This window comes from Bufo bufo, chromosome 10 (genome assembly GCF_905171765.1).
Source record: "Bufo bufo chromosome 10, aBufBuf1.1, whole genome shotgun sequence".
Classification (NCBI taxonomy): Eukaryota; Metazoa; Chordata; class Amphibia; order Anura; family Bufonidae; genus Bufo; species Bufo bufo.
In genome coordinates, this window is record NC_053398.1 from 102,983,977 (window position 1) to 103,008,314 (window position 24,338).

Consider the following 24,338-nt stretch of genomic DNA (forward strand, 5'->3'; position numbering starts at 1 on the left):
GCAAGTGCCGAATTATGATGTTCTTTTAATAATTCAAGACGCAGGTTTAACGGTACAAACAATTTCTCTGAGGGGCAAGAGGCCGGGGCGTCCCCCTGGGCCTCTAACACCTTTCCCTCTAGAACAGAGTGTACAGCAGAGACAACCACTCCTCTTTGTAAAATAGGTACCGGATCACTAGCATTACCCCCTCCAGGGAAACTACGAGATAACGCGTCTGCCTTGGTATTTTTTGCCCCAGGACGATAGGTGATTACAAAGTTAAATCTGGTAAAGAATAGCGACCACCTAGCTTGTCTAGGGGTGAGACGCTTAGCCGATTCTAGGTACAGAAGGTTTTTGTGATCCGTAATCACCGTGACGGGGTGGATTGCTCCCTCTAAGAAGTGACGCCACTCTTCAAGCGGCAGCTTAATCGCCAACAGTTCCCTATTTCCAACATCATAGTTCTTCTCTGCAGAAGATAATTTTTTGGAAAAGAAAGCGCAAGGGCGCCATTTGCCAGGAGACGGACCCTGAGATAATACAGCCCCCACTCCCACCTCTGACGCATCTACCTCAACAATAAAAGGCTGGGAGACATCAGGTTGAATTAGAACAGGTGCCGAGGTAAACCTCTCCTTTAGAGAGGAAAATGCATTTTTAGCGGCGTCAGACCATTTAGAAAAATCAGTCCCCTTCCTAGTCATGTCGGTAAGGGGTTTAACGATCACTGAATAATTTTTAATGAACTTTCTATAGAAATTTGCGAAACCCAAAAACCGTTGTAGGGCTTTAAGGTTCTCAGGAAGATCCCAATCTAAAATTGCCTGGACCTTCCCAGGATCCATACGGAAACCTGAAGCAGATAATAGATATCCCAGGAACTGTATTTCCTGAACGGCGAAGACACATTTTTCAATTTTCGCATATAATTTATTCGTCCGTAGAACCTGCAGTACTTGCCTGACATGCACCTCATGTGATTTCAGATCAGCCGAATAAATTAAGATATCATCTAGGTATATGACTACAAACCTGCCGATGAGATGACTAAAAATATCATTAACGAAATGTTGGAAGACAGCGGGGGCATTGGTCAGACCGAAAGGCATAACTAGATTTTCATAATGCCCCTCAGGGGTGTTAAAAGCTGTCTTCCACTCATCCCCTTCCCTGATACGAATCAGATTGTAGGCCCCCCTAAGATCAAGTTTGGAGAACCACTTAGCACCCGCAATCTGATTAAAAAGGTCAGGAATGAGAGGAAGAGGGTATGGGTCTCGGATGGTTATCTGGTTTAGCTCACGGAAATCTAGGCAAGGACGCAGGCCCCCGTCTTTCTTTTTAACAAAGAAAAACCCTGCAGCCACGGGTGAAGAAGAGGGTCTGATGTGTCCCTTAGCCAGACTCTCGGAGATATACACTGCGTGCAGAATTATTAAGCAAATGAGTATTTTGACCACATCATCCTCTTTATGCATGTTGTCTTACTCCAAGCTGTATAGGCTCGAAAGCCTACTACCAATTAAGCATATTAGGTGATGTGTATCTCTGTAATGAGAAGGGGTGTGGTCTAATGACATCAACACCCTATATTAGGTGTGCATAATTATTAGGCAACTTCCTTTCCTTTGGCAAAATGGGTCAAAAGAAGGACTTGACAGGCTCAGAAAAGTCATAAATAGTGAGATATCTTGCAGAGGGATGCAGCACTCTTAAAATTGCAAAGCTTCTGAAGCGTGATCATCGAACAATCAAGCGTTTCATTCAAAATAGTCAACAGGGTCGCAAGAAGCGTGTGGAAAAACCAAGGCGCAAAATAACTGCCCATGAACTGAGAAAAGTTAAGCGTGCAGCTGCCAAGATGCCACTTGCCACCAGTTTGGCCATATTTCAGAGCTGCAACATCACTGGAGTGCCCAAAAGCACAAGGTGTGCAATACTCAGAGACATGGCCAAGGTAAGAAAGGCTGAAAGACGACCACCACTGAACAAGACACAAGCTGAAACATCAAGACTGGGCCAAGAAATATCTCAAGACTGATTTTTCTAAGGTTTTATGGACTGATGAAATGAGAGTGAGTCTTGATGGGCCAGATGGATGGGCCCGTGGCTGGATTGGTAAAGGGCAGAGAGCTCCAGTCCGACTCAGACGCCAGCAAGGTGGAGGTGGAGTACTGGTTTGGGCTGGTATCATCAAAGATGAGCTTGTGGGGCCTTTTCGGGTTGAGGATGGAGTCAAGCTCAACTCCCAGTCCTACTGCCAGTTTCTGGAAGACACCTTCTTCAAGCAGTGGTACAGGAAGAAGTCTGCATCCTTCAAGAAAAACATGATTTTCATGCAGGACAATGCTCCATCACACGCGTCCAAGTACTTCACAGCGTGGCTGGCAAGAAAGGGTATAAAAGAAGAAAATCTAATGACATGGCCTCCTTGTTCACCTGATCTGAACCCCATTGAGAACCTGTGGTCCATCATCAAATGTGAGATTTACAAGGAGGGAAAACAGTACACCTCTCTGAACAGTGTCTGGGAGGCTGTGGTTGCTGCTGCACGCAATGTTGATGGTGAACAGATCAAAACACTGACAGAATCCATGGATGGCAGGCTTTTGAGTGTCCTTGCAAAGAAAGGTGGCTATATTGGTCACTGATTTGTTTTTGTTTTGTTTTTGAATGTCAGAAATGTATATTTGTGAATGTTGAGATGTTATATTGGTTTCACTGGTAAAAATAAATAATTGAAATGGGTATATATTTGTTTTTTGTTAAGTTGCCTAATAATTATGCACAGTAATAGTCACCTGCACACGCAGATATCCCCCTAAAATAGCTAAAACTAAAAACAAACTAAAAACTACTTCCAAAAATATTCAGCTTTGATATTAATGAGTTTTTTGGGTTCATTGAGAACATGGTTGTTGTTCAATAATAAAATTAATCCTCAAAAATACAACTTGCCTAATAATTCTGCACTCCCTGTAATCTTTCATGGCTTGTCTCTCGGGACCCGAAAGATTATACAACCTGGACTTGGGTAATTTTGCACCGGGAATCAGGTTAACCGGGCAATCATATGGACGATGAGGTGGTAGCTTCTGACAACCCTTTTCAGAAAAAACGTCCTCAAAGTCCGAAATAAATGTAGGTAGGGAAGCTATGGAGGCGATTAAGCAATTGTTATTTAAGCAATTCTCTCTGCAATGCTCACTCCACTCCAATATCTCCCTGGCCTGCCAATCCACCACTGGATTGTGCGCTACCAACCAGGGAAGACCCAATACCACAGGAGAGGGAAGGCCCTCCAGAACGTAACATGAAAGACACTCATTATGGTGGTCCCCTACCCGAAGGTGTAAATTATGAACAATGTGGGTGAGGTTTCTCTGAGACAGAGGAGCCGAATCTATAGCGAATACGGGAATAGGTCTCTGCAGCGTACAGAGAGACAAACCCATAGTGCGGGCAAAATGGGCATCTATCAAATTTACCCCTGCTCCACTGTCTAGAAAAAAAGAAATAGACTCCGTCTTAACACCAAAAACAATAACCGCTGGTAACACAAATTGAGATGTTCGTATGGAGGAAACGTATACCCCCCGGCTGACATCCTCCGCACAGCCTGGGGTTAGTAGTTTTCCGACGGTCTTTTGTTTTTGAGAAAGGAGGGACAGACATTAATGAAATGACCCTTCCCCCCACAGAAAAAACAAGCCCCCCCCCTACGGCGAACCTCAGGAGGACGGACCTGACGAGAAGTTCCGCCTAGCTGCATAAGCTCATCTAAGTCAGTACAGACTAATTGTTGCTTGGGAGAGGTAACCAATTGCTCAGGAATTTTCGATCTCTCCCTAAGACGCCTATCTATTCTGATAGAGAGGGACATAACAGCATCAAGGGAAAGGGGGGTCTCATACAGCGCCAGTGCATCCTTAACCCTTTCAGATAACCCAGAGCAGAACGGACTCCTGAGAGCCAGGTCGTTCCACTGAGTATCCGTAGCCCACCTACGGAACTCTGAGCAATATTCCTCTGCTGACCGATCTCCCTGTAGGAGTCTCCATAACTTCGACTCAGCCAGGGCGACTCGGTCAGGGTCATCATATATGAGACCCAAAGCCCCAAAAAATCCCTCCACTGACCGGAGAGCCTGGGAACCAGGGGGTAACGAGAACGCCCAGGATTGTGGGTCCCCCTGAAGCAGGGAAATGACAATCCCAACCCGCTGTTCTTCATTACCTGAGGAGTAAGGGCGCAACTTAAAGTATAATTTGCAGGCCTCACGGAACGTCGCAAATTTGTCCCTTCCCCCAGAAAATCTGTCAGGAAGAACAACCTTGGGTTCTGTAACAACCTGGTTACCCATAGCAACCGCTGGGGGTGCGGTCTGCTGTATTTGCTGCTGTTGTTGGAGGACAGACGCCTTCAATCCTGCCACCTCAAAAGACAGGCCTTGAAGCTGTTTTGCCAAGGCAGCAATAGGATCCATATTGGATTCTAAGTAGAGAAAAAAAAAACAACAAAAATAAAAAAAAAATATTTATTTTTTTCTCAAAAAGTAATGGCCAGTTATAATATCACGGTCGGCGTGACTATCACATACGTGACACAGAGGGAGGGAACAAGGAAGGCCCTGCCCAAGTGAGAGGGAAGGTGGTGACCCCTGACTCACCTAGCGGCTGGCACCTGGCTGCCCTGACGTCCCTAGACGGGTTCCTCACCCGTACGCCGATCACGTGCCTAAAGCCCTGGCTTTCCCTAAGCTGAGCCCTAGATAGTGAACAGGGCGGTGGGAACACTAGTCCGCACCACTAGCTCTAAAGGAAAACACCAAGGGAAGGACAGACAATACAAACTCAACATATAATCCCAGGTGGGCGACAACAGGAGACAACAAGAAGCCCAACAGGGATCCGGAGGGAAGCACTCTGGAACGACAACCAGGATTCACAACTCCAGTGGGTCAGTATAGATGTCCAGGCAGGAAGCTCTATAACTGGCAACTAGAGAAGAGTGAGTGGAGAATATAAGGAGGTTGGGAGTGGCAGACAAGAAACAGCTGAGGAGGAGAAGCTACGGATCCCTGATTGAGACAAAAAGGATAGCAAGGCAAACACAGAAAACAATCACTAAGAAACAACGTGATCTTTAGATATAGAGCGCGCAGCCACCCGCTGCGACCTCCTGACCCCGGGTATAACGGAGTCAGACGTGGCTCTTGATACCCTCGTGACACAGGCGTAACTGAAAATAACAAAACCAAGATAGATTAATTATATTTTCTCTTTGTGCTAACTCCAAAATAGAAAAAATATGCCCATTCCCAACCACCTGTGCAAGGTAACAAATATTGTTCGTTTGCCAATACTGATCCCCAATCAATTCGTCTAGGGCGTGTAGATAAAGGTTATACCAAAGAGGCGTACAACAAAGGGATCCCTTTATTCCTAACCAGTCTCTAATAGTACTCCAGGACTTAGGCCTCATGCACACCACAGTATTTTTTCACGGTCCGCAAAACGGGGTTCCGTTGTTCCGTGATCCGTTTCCGTTTTTTTGTCCGTGTGTCTTCCTTGATTTTTGGAGGATCACCAGACATGAAAAGTGAAAAAAAAATCAAAGTCAAGTTTGCCTTGAAAATGATAGGAAAAAAACGGACGCGGGTGACAATCTTGTGTGCCTCCGTGTTTTTTCACGGACCCATTGACTTGAATGGGTCCGCGAACCGTTGTCCGTGAAAAAAATAGGACAGGTCATATTTTTTTAACGGACTGGAAACACGGATCACGGACGCGGATGACAAACGGTGCATTTTCCGATTTTTCCACTGACCCATTGAAAGTCAATGGGTCCGCAGAAAAACACGGAACAACGGACGCGGATGCACACAACGGTCGTGTGCATGAGACCTTAGTAAGTAACTTGGCGGCAATTCTATATTCCTGTTGGGGATTAATTAATTGGCCGGATTCCAATAAGGCAAAGATATTATCATGTGAAGAATTCTTCACCAGAGTTCTACAAAGTGGGCTCTTCTTCCATTCATAATACAGCCATAGCTGTGATGCTATAAAATAACCCTTTAAACAGGCAAGATTTAATCCTCCCTGTTCCATCAGTTTATAGAAATGCTCCAATTTAAGCCTAACTCGCTTTCTCCCCCAAAGTAGATCATTAACCCCTTAAGGACACGGCCATATTTCACCTTAAGGACCAGGCAATTTTTTGCAAATCTGACCAGTGTCACTTTATGTGTGAATAACTTTAAAACGCTTTTACTTATCCAGGCCATTATGAGATTGTTTTTTCATAACATATTGTACTTCATGACACTGGTAAAATGGAGTAAGAAAATGCATTTTATTTATAAATAAAAATACAAAATTTACAAAAAAAATTGAAAAATTTGCAAATTTCCAAGTTTCAATTTCTCTACTTCTATAATACATAGTAATACCTACAAAAATAGTTATTACTTTACATTCCCCATATGTCTACTTCATGTTTGGATAATTTTGGGAATGTAATTTTATTTTTTAGGGATGTTACAAGGCTTAGAAGTTTAGAAGCAAATCTTGAAATTTTTCAGAAATTTTCAAAAACCTACTTTTTAAGGACAAAGTCACTTTGTGAGGCTTACATAATAGAAACCACCCAAAAAAAACCATTCTAGAAACTACACCCCTCAAGGTATTCAAAACTGATATTACAAACGTCATTAATCCTTTAGGTGTTCCACAAGAGTTAATGACAAATGGAGATAAAATTTCTGAATTTCGATTTTTAATTTTTGGCAACTTTTCCATTTTAATCCATTTTTTCCAGTAACAAAGCAAGGGTTAACAGCCAAACAAAACTCAATATTTATGGCCCTGATTCTGTAGTTTTTAGAAACACCCCATATGTGGTCGTAAACTACTGTAGAGGGAAAGGAGCGCTGTGTCGTTTTTGGAAGGCAGATTTTGCTGGACTGGTTTATTTACACCATGTCCCATTTGAAGCCCCCCTGATGCACCCCTAGAGTAGAAACTCCATAAAAGTGACCCCATCTAAGAAACTACACCTCTCAAGGTATTCAAAACAGATTTTACAAACTTTGTTAACCCTTTATGTGCTCCACAAGAGTTATTGGCAAATGGAGATGAAATTTAAGAATGAAAATTTTTGGGCAAATTTTCCATTTTAATCCATTTTTTCCAGTAACAAAGCAAGGGTTAACAGCCAAACAAAACTCAATATTTATTGCCCTGATTCTGTAGTTTGCAGAAACACCCCATGGCATGGGCATTATATGGCTTGAGGACTTGATCAGAGAGATCAACTTCTCCCATATACCGATTGTAGTCGACAATACAATCGGGCTTGAGGACCATTGCCGCGGTACCTCGCATAGGGACAGGGATGATGCCGTTACCATGAACTTTAGACAGTACAAGGACATCCCTCTTGTCCTTATATCTGACCAGCAACAGGTTTCCACTGGTAAGGGCACGGGTCTCACCCCTGGGGATAGGTACCTGGAGGGGGAGGGTAGGGAGGCCGCGTTGATTTTTCTGCACAGTCCCACAAGCGGACATAGATCTGGCGGCAAGGGGCTGGAACAAGGGGATACTAGTATAAAAGTTATCCACGTACAGGTGGTAACCCTTATCTAGCAATGGATGCATAAGGTCCCACACAAGTTTCCCACTAACACCCAGAGTGGGGGGACATTCTGGGGGTTTAATACGGGGATCTCGCCCCTTGTACATACGAAACTTGTAAGTGTACCCTGAGGTACTCTCACAAAGTTTGTACAGCTTCACGCCATACCTCGCCCGCTTAGAGGGAACATACTGGCCGAAAAGGAGTGTGTCATGGCCGTACTGTAAAGTGGGGTCTGGTAGAGGACGTCCCCACTCCACAGTTTTTTTTTTACTAGGCCCATGTGCAGCACGAGGCCCCAAAACATCCTCATCTTGGCTGCACTGACCGAAGTCCAGCCACCGGCCCTAGCCAAAAAGGAGCCTGTTGAGCAATGAACTGTTGGGCGTACAGGTTCGTTTGCTCCACCATCAGATTCACAAAGTAGTCACTGAAAAAAAGATTAAAATAGTCATATTCAGTGAAGCCCACTGTGCGAATCTGGATTCCTGGTTGGCCAACAAAATCTGAAATCACAGGCTCAAAATCCTCTGGGGTACACCATGCAAGTTCACTGGTAGGGGGCTCAGGTGGACTTATCTGGTGGGCCGGAAAACTAGTACGTGCCCCAGAGCTGCTCGTACTAGTGTGGGCCACAGGGTCCCTGGCATGGCGGTCCCCTTGCTGTGCCTGGCGGCGTCTCCGCCACCTTGTGGGCTCATCATCATCGCTAGATGATGAGGAGGATGCAGATAACAAGAGGAAAGTGGGGTCATCACAGGATCTAAGGATGGTGATTGGTGGTGTATTATCACACCACCGATCGCCATCCTATTCCGGGTTATCGGGTCACAAGAGACCTGAATAACCCGGAAACGCAGCAAACCGCAGGTCTAAATTGACCTGCGGTTTGCTGCGATCGCCAATACGGGGGGGTCACAGGACCCCCCTCAGCATTGTCACAGAGTGCCTGCCGAATGATTTCAGCAGGCACTCTGTTCCGATCACCGCGCGCCGTGCGGCGGTGATCGTAATTACACATGACATACCGGTACGTCATGTGTCCTTAAGTACCAGGGCATCATGACGTACTCAATATTCCAATAGTCAACTGACTATAATTTCCTGTTTCTGGTCTTATAATTAAAATATAACCTTTATTTTCCTTTTATTAAACAATATATCCCACAAAAAACAGAAAGTGAATTATTAAAAATACATATGGAGGGCTTGGACCTGTGGGTACAGTACTCTGCTATTGTGGTAGATAAGAGGAACACTATATCGCTGTAAACCCCGTGCAGGCTATTTGTATTTGACCTGTGTAATTACACTTTAGTGCCTATAGTGTCGGCCGACACCAGGCATTTAATCATCTAAGCCGAACTTTATTGGCTAAGCGCTCTGTCCAGGACGCCTGCCTTGGTTAATACTGTCCCTCACTGAAAATCTCTCAGTAGCTATACTACTTATGTACTTCTATCTAGACTGGCCCACATGGAGGTTTGGCGTCTGCAGATCGCCTTCCCCTAATCCATTCTTTGCCCTGCCATAATTTGTCCCCAACAGGTTATTGATACTCTCTATCAGTTTAAAAAATGTATCATAAATCCACACTGGGGAGTTCCTGAGTACAGTAGTTGGGGCAAAATCACTATTTTCACCAAATATATTTTATCGGCTCTAGATAAGGGGAGTCGGAGCCATGTCTTTATTTTAGATCTCAATTTAGTTATCAATGGGATCAAATTAAGCTGTAAAAAATCTTAGAAGAAATATTAATACCCAAATATTCCAGTGAAACACATACAAACACACATAATTAATCAGCTACCCAATGTGGAGGTAAACATTTCATACCAATTAATAATAATGGTGAAAATAAACAGAATAGAACAAAATAATTTATGTGATGAAAACATGAACGATACATAGTTAATTATATAATAAGTTGTGATTCTAAAATATAAGTTTTATATAGTATAGTAGTATAGTAGTATATATAAGTTATATCCACTTTGATGTAGTGCCGATTTGGAGCAATATTAGCTAATAAAGTAGTGTCGGTACGGTTACATCTGATTAACATTGTAAGAGCTCTGATGTTTCTGCTTATTACAGGAGTCTCATCGCCTGCATATTATGGAGCGGATTAAGAAAATGACTTTGTTGGCTACGTTTTTACTCTGCTTCTTTATTCAAATGACTTCATGTTCAACTCAGAAGACACAGAATCTCATGAAGTCACACCCGCTAATAGATGGGTGAGTATATCCAATACTTCCAACAGTTTCCACAGCAGTGTACACACGGTGGGACAGAGCTTGCCATAAAACCAGGTTACATGCTATTAAAGGGAATCTGTCAGCAGCGACCTCCCTATCCAACTTTTTTGCATAGCCGTGATTCACCTGATTGAAATGCTGGTTTTATTTTGTTGAACTAAGGCTTTGTTCCCGATTTATGATACTTTTTCTTATAATGCGAATTGAGCCTTTGGAGCAATGAGGGTGTACTATTGATCTTGTTGCACCCAAGCTCTACTTCTTTCTGTGGCCAGTCTCTCTCTGGCTGATTTGATTGATAGAGTTGGCAGTGGCAAAGCAGTAATGGCTGGCCATAGAAAGGAATGGAGCTTTGGTGCAACAAAGGCAATGGTGACGCCCTCATTGCACCACAGGCCAATTTGCATATTAAGAAAAATTATAATTCTGGAACGGAGCCTCAGATCAACAATAGAAAAACCACGTTTTAATCAGGTGAACCCCAGCTATGTGTCTATGCAAATAGTTGTATAGGGAGGTCGCAGGTGACAGATTCCCTTTAATGGGGTTGTGCAAGAATAGGGGATTTTGGCAACTTCCCCCCCCCACTTGGCTGGACCTGTAAAGGGAAGCTTACCTACTTGTCTCCCGGCGCTGGTTTCCAGTTTCTTGCCCTCTTGGGCTGCGATGCTCCGCTGGGCTCCCTTGCTGAAAACATCCAGTTTGACACCACTGGCCGTGGTGGTGACTGGATCCTCTTGTGTCATGTGACCATTTGTCATGATGTAAAGGGATCTGGTCAATGCCGTGGCCAGCGATTGGCTGCAGGCGATGTCAAACCAGATGTTCACAGCGAGGGAGCCCAACGGAGCATCGCAGGCTGGGAGAAGTAAGAGCGAGGAGCCAGGGCGAGGAAGCAGGTAAGTAAGCTTTCCTTTACAGATCTGGTCAAGTCTGTGTATTGAGGGGGGGGACGGGGGGACCCCTTATTCTTGCACAACCACTTTAAAGTCTTATTCATACCTGCATATTTTGGATCTGTATGGTGGGGTCAATACAGTATACCAAGTCAGTGTAAAAGGGTTGTCCACAGATTGTGTGTGGTATTGCAGCTCAGCCCCATTGACTTCAATGGAGCTGAGCTGTAATACCAGACACAACCCATGGACAGGTGTGGCGCTGTTTCTGGAAGAAAGCAGCCATTTTTTTGTAATCTTTGACAACCCCTTTAAATCTTTTCAGGTATGCATACTTGTGCTTGATGATGTGAACATGTGGTCAACATAAGTCACTAACAGTTTGGTCAGATGCAAGTCACTGAGACCTGATTCCTCAGTCTCTCGAAAACTCAATAAAAATGATCTGATTCAGAATAGAGAGAGATGCATGCGTGCAAGACTGCTTCTCCACTGCATCTCAGGAAGCCAGGAGACCGCACTCTAGAGATGCCACCTATCAGACATTTCTGGCATATAGGTACTGTGGGTGGAGATGCTATAAATGTCTCAGAAGGGAGTGCCCCTTTAATATTAAAACCCATACATTGTGTAATGGTAGGGTCTGAGAGGGGTGGAGCTAAATGTATTTTCTCTACTTCTCCAAATTGTTTTAATCCCAGGATTTTACATGCATGGAAGAAACAGCACTAACACCAGGCAAGGGTCAAAGCAGTTCTCCTTTATTCAAGGAAGTTAAGCAGTTTTTATATACATCAGAGGGGGCATCCCCCCTGAGGCTCGTGGCATTGTTCTATTGGCTAGAATGCAAAAATAAGAAAAAAGATAACACTTGGCATCTGCGCATTGTGCATTGTTGTACTAACTTTGGTATGTAAACTATGTAAACATCTAGGTGCCAGCAGTACAGCATACGTCATATATGACACATCGGGGAGGAGGGTCCTCTTGGAACTTGAGTGAATAAAGCGTTATCTGAGAGATGGAGGATATGGGGGCCTTCTTACGTAATCAAGAATGATATCCACATCTCTATCAAAAGAGCACTACAGACAGAATATCTGTCATTCATTATTAGGCTATGTGTAATGTCCCGGAGTGCCATTACCACTTCCGCACCCTGTTACTGTCTCCTATGGTCTATTATAATGTCATCCTATGTATTTATTTCAGGTCCAAACAATGTGCATTCTCTGTTTTGGAAAATGTTATTGTTCATGTAATATACCTGGTTCACCAGAAGGTGGCAGCAAGCATGGCAGAGCTACATTTATAGGGAATGGAACCCATCTTTCCATTCTAACCCTCTCTCTAAGGAAGGGAGGAGACTAGTTAGTGAGAAGTCAGTTCAGTTTACCCCCTCCTAGGGGTTAGGTATGCAGCAGGTACACATCCCTGTTGGACGTGCTATGCCCAGGCCAGCTAGAGTACCTTCAGCTCTGCTGGATGTGGAGGCCACAGCTTGGAGCTTCTGAAGGCAGGAGGAAAAGTTCCCTGGATTAAGGTAGAGTCAGACTACAAAGAGAGAAGTTGCAGCATACAGCTAAAGCAAAGTTATACAGCTACCCTGTCAGCACAGCAGAGCCAGAGAGCAACCGATGTAGCAGAGTTGATTTTGTTTGCCTGCCAGAGTTGATGCTAAAGCCTGCTGGGAAACAAGACAAAGTCTGTAAGTCGTAGAAACGTTTATTGAAAGTAAAGCTGCTTTTCAACTTCATCACTAGGTCTGGACTCCAACATGCAATAACATTAAGGGATATTTAGGCCGCCCTATACCACTCAGCCATTCCTATACCTGGGTACCATCCGCAGTATCACTAAAAGGTGCCCTGTGCCCTTGTTGCTTCATTGCAACTGGCGTCCCAAAACAAGTACTAGTCCCCTGAAGCGCCCTGGGGGGAGGCGCCCACTGCATATGCACTAGCAGAACACAGCAGCAGATCTGTCCAGATAAATTCTTGCTATGTCTTTCAGAACTATTGGGCTGTGACGAGCATGTTTGTGGTTTGATGTCCCACACGTGGCAAGTTGTGCACCCCTGGTGTAAAGCATAACTATTTGATATTTTAACAATCCCAGTTCATCAGATGACTCATTTAAAATGTTACAAAATACTATGAAAGTACCTCAATTTATATTTTCTTTATCACAGGCACAATGACCTTGCCCTACAGCTCAGGAGGTTGTACAGAAACAAGTTATCAAAAATTAACTTGGAGACTATTAATACCACAAGGACCAATTTGCATAAGCTGAAAACTGGTCACGTTGGAGCTCAGGTACCTTATTGTTATACAGTAATGGAGAGTATGATTTACATACATGTTTGCATATTCAGTCTTATAGAAAAAATAAAAGTTTTTCAGAATCAGTCTAGGTCTGTCATATTACCATTATGTAATAATCCCATTGACACATTCACATCAAATCCTTTACACACCACGCTCAGAATTTATTCAAGCTCTGTTTAAAGGGGTTTTCTGGTAGTTCAGCATTGATATGGTAAATGGGTGTGGGCTGCAATACCAAAAACAGCTGCGCCATGCCTGGTATGCTGGGAGGAGGCCGTGGCGCCCACAAGGGCTCCACAAAGTCTTCAAACAGCTGATCTGCAGGTCTGCCGGGAGTCTAATCCTCTGCTGATCTGATAATGATGACCTATCCCGAGGATTGGTCATCAGTTTTAAACTCCTGGAAAAACCCTCTAAAGGGGTTATCCAGGAAATTGGGACTGAGTTGCAACTTGGCCATGTAACCAATGTGCTATGACATCACATGACCAAGGGAGAGACTGCAGCGCTCAGTGAGCGTCCGGCCTCTTCTAACAGCTGATCGGCAGAGGTGTCAGATGTCGGACCCCCCACCGATCTGATATTGATGACCAATCCTGAGGATAGGTGGCCATCAATATAATTCACCGGATAACCCCTTTAAGAGTTTTACATCAGTATATGACTACAAAGTATTGAAAACAGAAACTCCAAAACTCCCCATACAATCTAATATATGCTGACCAACATTGTTTATTGATGCTAGATGAAATTGTCTGCTGTCAGAAGTGCATCATACCGCAATGTATCTCCCTGTTCCCCATGAAATTAACATGAAAATCTTGCATGTTTGTGTTGAGGTCAGAGGAGATTTACTGAGGCAGCACGAAGGCAATGTGCTTCCCTGCCCCTGGACAAAAAAGTACTGAGGGGATGAGGGCCCAAGCTGAACTTTTGCACCAGGGCCCATTAGCCTTTAGCTATGCCACTGACCACAAGGGACGCTTTTTGAAGTTTTTACATAATTTAAATGGGGTTTCCAGGTACAAGACTTTTATACTGTTCCTACAAGGGTCCCAGTCCTGCTGCTCTCCACTTCCTGTCCCTGATTGATATATCGGAAAAGCACACTCAGGCAATCCATGGTTGAGGTGGATCAGTTCTGTGGCCAGAGACTGGATGAGTGGGTCTGTCTTGCTTTTTCCAGTATGTTGGGATGAGACACTGGTCTCTGTGAACCTGTGTCTCTCCCTCCTTCTCTTCTTGCTCCACCTCCATTATTTGTGCAGATGTTAAAACCGCATCTTACAGTAAAGCTGAAAATCCATATTTTTCTAACATGATACAATGCTTTTGTAAAGTCTTCAGACTTTCGCTTTTTCACATTGTTAAGTTGCGACGCTGTGCTAAAATATAAAAAAAAGATTCAAGTTTTCCTTTATCATGCGGCACTCAGTACCCCAAGATGACTATACAGGGAGTGCAGAATTATTAGGCAAGTTGTATTTTTGAGGATTAATTTTATTATTGAACAACAACCATGTTCTCAATGAACCCAAAAAACTCATTAATATCAAAGCTGAATATTTTTGGAAGTAGTTTTTAGTTTGTTTTTAGTTTTAGCTATTTTAGGGGGATATCTGTGTGTGCAGGTGACTATTACTGTGCATAATTATTAGGCAACTTAACAAAAAACAAATATATACCCATTTCAATTATTTATTTTTACCAGTGAAACCAATATAACATCTCAACATTCACAAATATACATTTCTGACATTCAAAAACAAAACAAAAACAAATCAGTGACCAATATAGCCACCTTTCTTTGCAAGGACACTCAAAAGCCTGCCATCCATGGATTCTGTCAGTGTTTTGATCTGTTCACCATCAACATTGCGTGCAGCAGCAACCACAGCCTCCCAGACACTGTTCAGAGAGGTGTACTGTTTTCCCGCCTTGTAAATCTCACATTTGATGATGGACCACAGGTTCTCAATGGGGTTCAGATCAGGTGAACAAGGAGGCCATGTCATTAGATTTTCTTCTTTTATACCCTTTCTTGCCAGCCACGCTGTGGAGTACTTGGACGCGTATGATGGAGCATTGTCCTGCATGAAAATCATGTTTTTCTTGAAGGATACAGACTTCTTCCTGTACCACTTCTTGAAGAAGGTGTCTTCCAGAAACTGGCAGTAGGACTGGGAGTTGAGCTTGACTCCATCCTCAACCCGAAAAGGCCCCACAAGCTCATCTTTGATGATACCAGCCCAAACCAGTACTCCACCTCCACCTTGCTGGCGTCTGAGTCGGACTGGAGCTCTCTGCCCTTTACCAATCCAGCCACGGGCCCATCCATCTGGCCCATCAAGACTCACTCTCATTTCATCAGTCCATAAAACCTTAGAAAAATCAGTCTTGAGATATTTCTTGGCCCAGTCTTGACTTTTCAGCTTGTGTGTCTTGTTCAGTGGTGGTCGTCTTTCAGCCTTTCTTACCTTGGCCATGTCTCTGAGTATTGCACACCTTGTGCTTTTGGGCACTCCAGTGATGTTGCAGCTCTGAAATATGGCCAAACTGGTGGCAAGTGGCATCTTGGCAGCTGCACGCTTGACTTTTCTCAGTTCATGGGCAGTTATTTTGCGCCTTGGTTTTTCCACACACTTCTTGCGACCCTGTGACTATTTTGAATGAAACGCTTGATTGTTCGATGATCACGCTTCAGAAGCTTTGCAATTTTAAGAGTGCTGCATCCCTCTGCAAGATATCTCACTATTTTTGACTTTTCTGAGCCTGTCAAGTCCTTCTTTTGACCCATTTTGCCAAAGGAAAGGAAGTTGCCTAATAATTATGCACACCTAATATAGGGTGTTGATGTCATTAGACCACACCCCTTCTCATTACAGAGATGCACATCACCTAATATGCTTAATTGGTAGTAGGCTTTCGAGCCTATACAGCTTGGAGTAAGACAACATGCATAAAGAGGATGATGTGGTCAAAATACTCATTTGCCTAATAATTCTGCACGCAGTGTAGTGTTGATTGAGCACCAAAGTGCTCGGGTGCTCAGGTCGCACACCTCGGGATGCTTGGGTGCTCTACCGAGCACTAGAGCACAATGGAAGTCAATGGGAGAACCCGAGCATTAAACCAGGCACCCCCTGCTCTGAAGAGGGGAGGGTGTCTGGTTCACATGAATGGTCAGAAATTGATGGAAACACCACTGAAATGGTTTCGGGAACAGCATGGGGAGGATGTCTGGATGCATCTTGGACACCCAGGTCGCTGCTGGAAACGATGTTGTCCGAGTAGTACGCCACTTTTACAGACTGACAATAATATGCACTAAACCAAAGAGAAAATCGATTTTAGAGGAAAAATTGTTAGGAAACATTCTTTCCTGTATATTTACTTGTATATAAAGTGCAAGTGCTGCCAAAAATTAAAAGGAAGAGGCACTCCGATACAACCTGTATATTACATAATGGAGGGCCTCATTCACATAGTGGTACAATTGTTCAGGTAGTGGGACTCCTACACTCATAAAGTCTATGCACTAAATGAAAGGGCTGCCAAAAATGACAAGGAACCGACACTCCAAAACACCCTTTATTACACATAAAGGAGGGCATCATACACACCCTTGAAAAATTATGATTGATGGCCTGCTGGTGACCCTCAAAAACATTAGGAGCAAGGGCCTGCTGGTGACCATCTTAAACATTAGGGGTGAGGGCCTGCTGCTGATCCTACCATCTAAAATATTAGGGGTGAGGGTCTTCTGCTGAGCTGACCATCTAAAACATTAGGGGTGAGGGTCTGCTGCTGATCTGACCATCTAAAACATTAGGGGTGAGGGCCTGCTGCTGAGCTGACCATCTAAAACATTAGGGGCGAGGGCCTGCTGCTGAGCTGACCATCAAAAACATTAGGGGCAAGGACCTGCTGCTGATCTTACTATGGAAAAAATTATGGGCGAGGGCCCGCTGCTGATCTGACCATCTAAAACATTATGGGTGAGGGCCTGCTGCCGAGCTGACCATCTAAAACATTATGGGCGAGGGCCCGCTGCTGATCTGACCATCTAAAACATTATGGGTGAGGGCCTGCTGCCGAGCTGACCATCTAAAACATTATGGGCGAGGGCCCGCTGCTGATCTGACCATCTAAAACATTATGGGCGAGGGCCTGCTGCCGAGCTGACCATCTAAAACATTATTGCCGAGTGCCTGCTGCTGATCTGACCATGGAAAAAATGAAGGTTGAGGGCCTGCTGTTGAGCTGACCATCAAAAAAATTATGGTTGAGGGTCTGCTGGTAATCTGACTCTCTAAAACATTAGGGGCGAGGGCCTGCTGCCGAGCTGACCATCGTAAAAAATTATGGTTGAGGGCCTGCTGCTGAGCTGACCCTCTAAAACATTAGGAGTGAGGGCAGCCTAATAAGCATGTTGATATGATGGAGGAGGAGGACGAGAAATGGAAGATTGAACCGTATACCCTTTTTTGTGGTGGAAGGGGTGCATGGCAATACAGTGTATTCAATACACCATAAAAGCCACATTTAAAGTGCCTTTATGTTCAGCCGCTTTCCTCTGGTGGAGTAAAGTCAAGGGCAATCCAGGCCTTGTTCATTTTGATAAGAGTCAACCTGTCAGCATTTTCAGTTGACAGGCGTATGCGCTTATCAGTTATTATGCCCCCAGCAGCACTAAATACCCTCTCTGACAAAACGCTGGCGGCAGGGCAGGCCAGCACCTCCAAGGCGTAGAGCGCCAGTTCGTGCCACGTGTCCAGCTTGGACACCCAATAGTTGTAAGGCACAGAGAGATAATTGAGGACGCTGACATGGCCTGCTATGTACTCCTTCACCATCTTCCAAAACTTTTCTCTCCTTGTGACACTAGGCCGTGCATCAGGTTGAGGTTGCTGGCGGGGTGTCATGAAACTGTCCCAGGCCTTAGAGAGTGTTACCTTGCCTCTGTTGGAACTGCTGTGTGTTCCCCTCGCCTCCCCTCCTCGGTTGCCCAAGGAACTACGTACTCTGCTGCCAGCGTTGTCAGCTGGAAATCTTTGGAGCAATTTGTCCACAAGGACCTTCTGGTATTGCTCGTCCTCTCCACCACAGGAATGAGAAGTTCTCTTTGTAGCGGGGGTCGAGAAGGGTGAACAACCAGTAATCGGTGTTGGCCTAAATGCACATAACGCGAGGGTCACGGGAAAGGCAGCATATCATAAAGTCAGCCATGTGTGCCAGAGTCCCAACAGACAAGACTTCGCTGTCCTCATCAGGAAGATGACTCTCAATCTCCTCATCCTCTTCCTCCTCTTCGGCCCATCCACGCTAAACAGATGGAATAAACCTGCTGTGGGTACTACCCTCTGTGGCGGAGGCAACCGTCTCCTGCTCCTCCTCCTCATCATCCAATTCGCGCTGAGAAGACGAACGGAGGGTGGTCTGGCTATCACCCTGTGTACTGTCCTCCCTCATTTCCACCTCTTCCACATGCAAAGCGTCCGCCTTCATTGTGAGCAGTGAGCGTTTCAGTAGACACAGAAGTGGGATGGTTACACTAATAATAGCGGCATCGCCGCTCACGATCTGTGTTGATTCCTCAAAGTTGCGTAAAACCTCACAGAGGTCATACATCCATGCCCACTTGTCGCTTGTGACGAGCGGAAGCTAACTGGAAATGCGACAACCATGTTGCAGCCTTCCACTACTGCCCTCTGCTGCTCACAAAGCCTGGCCAACATGTGGAATGTGGAGTTCCAGTGCATGCTCACGTCGCACAACAGTCGGTGAGCTGGCAATTGCAAGGGCTGCTGCAGCGTTGCCAGAACGGCGGCAGGTGTAGATGACTTTCGGAAATGGGTACACACACGGCGCACCTTCACCAGTAGCTCAGGTAAATTGGGGTAGGTTTTGAGAAACTGCTGAACCACTAAGTTGAACACGTGGGCAAGGTATGGTATGTGTGTGAGCTTGCCGAGCTCCAAAGCCGCCACCAAGTTACGGCCATTATCAGACACCACCATGCCTGGTTCTAGGTTGAGTGGCGAGAGCCACAGCTCAGTCTGGTCTCTTATCCCCTGCCACAGCTCTGCGGCGGTGTGCTGCTTGTCACCTAAGATCGGCTTAAGCATGGCCTGTTGACGCTTCCCCACTGCAGTGCTACACTGCTTCCGGCTACTGACTGGTGCTGCAAGAGGATAATTCTGAGGTGGAAGTGGAGGAGGAGAAGTGGGGGTTGGAGCCACTAATGTAAGTGGTGGCGGAAACCCTGATGGAATTAGGGCCCGCAATCCTTGGCGTCGGAAGCACCTGTGCCATCCCAGGGTACGACTCGCTCCCGGCCTCCACAACGTTCACCCAGTGTGCTGTCGGGGAAATGTAGCATCTCTGGCCGAAAGCACTTGTCCATGTGTCAGTGGTTAAATGGACCTTCCCAGTAACTGCGTTGGTCAGGGCACGGGTGATGTTACGGGACACATGCTGGTGTAAGGCGGGCACGGCACACCGTGAAAAATAGTGGTCGCTGGGGACTGCGTAACGAGGGACGGCCGCCAACATCAGGCAAGCCTAAATGGCAACATTTCCAGGGCCAGTAATTTGGAAAGTTGCGCATTTAGTTCTATGGCCTGTGGGTGGGTGGCTGGGTTTTTGCGCTTGCGGGCCTGTTTGGTGTGGCCCGCCTTCTCCCTTTTGCCACCCCACTGCCTCCTCCAGCCTCCGGTGCTGTGGATCCCTTCCCCTCTCTACTGCTGTCCTCGCTCGGCTTGCCACCTTCCCAGGTTGGGTCAGTGATTTCATCTTCCACCACCTCCTCTTCCACTTCCTCACTCTGGTCATCCTCCCGACTTGTTGACCTGATAACAACCTCACTTATTGACAACTGTGTCTCATCCTCATTATCAACCTCTTGAGACACTAATTGCCATTGACTTATTGGCAACTGTGTCTCATCATCATCATCCACCTCGTGAAACACTAATTGCCGTTCCCCACTGTCATCTTCTTGTAACTGTGGTTGCTCAAGAGTTTGGGAATTAGTGCACACGATCTCCACATGTCCCTCTTCAATCAGGCTTGGCGAGAGGCCCAAATCAAGGAATGGCGATGAAAAGAGCTCCTTATAATATCTGTGTGGGATCACTTGTTTGGCAAGACTCTCCATGGTGGGAGGAAGGATGATCAGGGTGAGGATTCTGTTGACCAGACTCTTGGCTACTGAGACTGGACTTTGTGGAAGACAGGGTGGTGCTTAACCGACTGGAAGCATTATCTGCTGCAATCCAACCGACCACCTGGTCGCACTGGTCTGACTTCAGGATTAATGTCCTGCGCCGCCCTGCAAACTGGGACATGAAGCTAGGTATCGTGGACGAGTGTGTTTCTTGTGCTCTGGCAGCAGGCACAGTTTCACCACACCCAGGGCCACGGCCTCTGCGTGCACCATCAACAGCACGGCAACTTCCCCGTCCCTTACTGTTCGCCTTCTGCATATTAAATGGTATATATGATTGCAAGTATGTCACACATACAGTAGCGCAGGTTTTGTAAGTGTATGCGCAAATAAATTACACTGAATGTCTGTAACGGGGTTCGAAGGTGCACTCTGTCCCCCATTAGCCGCAGACCTGCTGCTTAGCTTTGGGAGTGAGGATCTGTGTTTGACCTCGTTCCCAGGGCGGCTTTACTAGCTGGGTGGCTCCCTGCTCCTAAGTCTGCCTTGAGCGCCGAGCTGATCACTCGGTGCTCGACTGGTTGGTCTGTCGGTCATGTGATGCTGGCCATGTCACGTGACCCTCACTCCCCACTATAAATATAGGCAGCCTGCTGGCCACAGGTTGCCTGTTAATTTAGGTTCCACCTGTGATTTTGTCTTTCCTGGCGTACTTACCTCCTGCTGAATTCCTGACCATCCTCTGCCTGCTCCTTGTGTACTTTGCTGCTCTCCTGGTAATCTGACCCCGGCCTCCTCCTGACGACCCTCTGCTGACTCCTTTGGTACTTCACGTCTCTCCTGGTATTTATTACCCCGGCTTCTCCTGACTATTCTCTGCATGCTCCATTTGTACTTTGTAGCTTTCCTGGTATTGACTCGGTCCGTTCATGTTCTGTTGTTTGTCTGTCTGTCATCCCTGCACATATTCTAAGCTAGGGATTGCCGTCCAGTTGTCCCCTGTCATTAGGACTTGCGAGGCAAGTAGGCAGGGCCAGGGGTAATGGTGGAGCGCAGTGGTCACTTCCCTCCCCCCTGTGTGTGTGTGTGTGTACGCGACCGTTACAATGTCACAGATATTTAAGATGTGCAAACATTATACAGGAGATGTAGCGCAGGTAATGTCGCTGTCACCAGCGGCTAATAAAAAATTACAGGGAATGTCACAGCTATTTGGGATGTGCAAACGTTATTCAGGAGATGTAGTGCAGGTAAAGTCGCTGCTGTCACCAGCAGCTAATAAAAAATTGCAGGGAATTTCACTGCTATTTGGGATGCGCAAACGTTATACAGGAGATGTAGCGCAGGTAATGTCGCTGCTGTCACCAGCGACTAACGTTATACAGAAGATGTAGCGCAGGTAATGTCGCTGCTGTCACCAGCGGCTAACGTTATACAGAAGATGTAGCACAGGTAATGTCACTGCTGTCACTACTGGCTAAGAAAAAATTACAATGTCAATGATATTTGGGATGCGGAAACGTTACACAGGATAGGTACCACAGGTAATGGCGCTGCTGTCACTAGCGTCTAAGAAAAAATTACAGTCAATGTCACAGATATTTGGGATGCGGAAACGTTATACAGGAGATGTAGCGCAGGTAATGTCACTGTCCGCAGCATCTACGGAAAAAGTACACTGGATGTCACAGATATTTTTAGCATGCGCAATCGTTATACAGGAGATGTAGCGCAGGTAATGTAACTGTCCACAGTGGACACTGTCTACGGAAAAAGTACACTGGCTGACACAGATATTTTAAGGCCCCTTTCACACGGGCGAGTTTTCCGCGCAGGTATAATACGTGAGGTGAACACATTGCACCCGCACTGAATTCACGTCAATGGGCTGTGCAGATGAGCAGTGATTTTCACGCATCACTTGTGCGTTGCGTGAAAATCGCAGCATGTTCTATATTCTGCTTTTTTCACGCAACGCAGGCCCCATAGAAATGAATGGGGCTGCGTGAAAATCGCAAGCATCCGCAAGCAAGTGTGGATTTTGGTGCGATTTTCACGCATGGTTGCTAGGAGATGATAGGGATGAGCAACCCCGAACCCCATTAAAGTAAATTCACTGCATTATTTTCCATGTTATAAGGGAAAATAATAGCATTCTTAATACAGAATGCTTACTAAAATGTCGATTGAGGGGTTAAAAAAAATATATAAATTAACTCACCTCATCCACTTGATCGCGCAGCCGGCATCGTCTTCTTTCTTCTTCTTTCAGGACCTGCCAAAGTACCTTAGATGATGTAATCGCGCTCACTACGTGGTGAGCTTTGTGACGTCAGCACAGGTCCTGCTGAATGAAGATAGAAGGATCTTCAAAAGGATCTTAAAATAACTTTTGGGTGTCTAACAATTACACGCAATTTAGTGCAGGTTGCGCTAATATACACTCACCTAAAGAATTATTAGAAACACCTGTTCTATTTCTCATTAATGCAATTATCTAGTCAACCAATCACATGGCAGTTGCTTCAATGCATTTAGGGGGGTGGTCCTGGTCAAGACAATCTCCTGAACTCCAAACTAAATGTCAGAATGGGAAAGAAAGGTGATTTAAGCAATTTTGAGCGTGGCATGGTTGTTGGTGCCAGACGGGCCGGTCTGAGTATTTCACAATCTGCTCAGTTACTGGGATTTTCACGCAAACCATTTCTAGGGTTTACAAAGAATGGTGTGAAAAGGGAAAAACATCCAGTATGTGGCAGTCCTGTGGGCAATAATGCCTTGTGGATGCTAGAGGTCAGAGGAGAATGGGCCGACTGATTCAAGCTGATAGAAGAGCAACGTTGACTGAAATAACCACTCGTTACAACCGAGGTATGCAGCAAAGCATTTGTGAAGCCACAACACGCACAACCTTGAGGCGGATGGGCTACAACAGCAGAAGACCCCACCGGGTACCACTCATCTCCACTACAAATGGGAAAAAGAGGCTACAATTTGCACAAGATCACCAAAATTGGACTGTTGAAGACTGGAAAAATGTTGTCTGGTCTGATGAGTCTCGATTTCTGTTGAGACATTCAAATGGTAGAGTCCGAATTTGGCGTAAACAGAAAGAGAACATGTATCCATCCTCTGATGGCTACTTCCAGCAGGATAATGCATCATGTCACAAAGCTCGAATCATTTCAAATTGGTTTCTTGAACATGACAATGAGTTCACTGTACTAAAATGGCCCCCACAGTCACCAGATCTCAACCTAATAGAGCATATTTGGGATGTGGTGGAACAGGAGCTTCGTGCCCTGGATGTGCATCCCTCAAATCTCCATCAACTGCAAGATGCTATCCTATCAATATGGGCCAACATTTCTAAAGAATGCTATCAGCACCTTGTGGAATCAATGCCACGTAGAATTAAGGCAGCTCTGAAGGCAAAAGGGGGTCCAACACCGTATTAGTATGGTGTTCCTAATAATTCTTTAGGTGAGTGTATATTGCTGCCAGATACAACAATAGTCCTTAAATGGACTTTTGGGTCTCTAACACCAACCCTGCCTAACAAAAAAAATTAAATTAAAGGGAATCTGTCACCTGCTTTTACCGTTTTAAGCTGTCACCATCGCCATGTTCACTAAAGTACCTTATTTCCAGCAGTCTTCTTCTTACTTTATTTCGTTTTGTCCTTTTGATAAAAAAGCCCTTTTTATGATATGCTAATGAGGCTCCAAGGTGCCCAGAGGGGCGTTTTTTTCCCCCTCTCCGGTGCCCAGTGACGCCCCCCTGCAGTCCCCAGCCCACCTTAATTTGAATCCCAAGAACGCCTCCTGATCCTGAAATAACCTCCCACACCCCGGCAAACGGTTCCGCCCCCTCCCCACGTCATCGTCTACCTTATAGAAATGCCCCGTCCTTCTTCCTGTCGGCGGCCAGAAAACCCGCGCAGGCGCAGTACCGCCTGCGGCCTGCGCGATCATCAACCTCCTCAGGGCAACAGCGCTCAGATTACATCACTGGGCTCGGCGCATGCCCAGTGAGATATTTGAGGCTGTTGCCC

General features: G+C 45.6%; 1 protein-coding gene across 6 annotated transcripts in view; it reads left to right on the plus strand.

Annotated features, from left to right (window-relative positions):
* Nucleotides 1–24,338, plus strand: part of LOC120980116 (dipeptidase 2-like) — a 138,662-nt gene that overhangs the window by 69,422 nt on the left and 44,902 nt on the right. For all 6 annotated transcript variants that reach the window (XM_040408991.1, XM_040408994.1, XM_040408990.1 and 3 more), the window contains exons 2-3: nucleotides 9,727–9,869; nucleotides 12,978–13,104. In XM_040408991.1, the coding sequence (XP_040264925.1) occupies nucleotides 9,748–9,869; nucleotides 12,978–13,104 (249 nt within the window). In that variant the 5' untranslated portion in view covers nucleotides 9,727–9,747. The remainder of the gene's footprint in view (nucleotides 1–9,726; nucleotides 9,870–12,977; nucleotides 13,105–24,338) is intronic.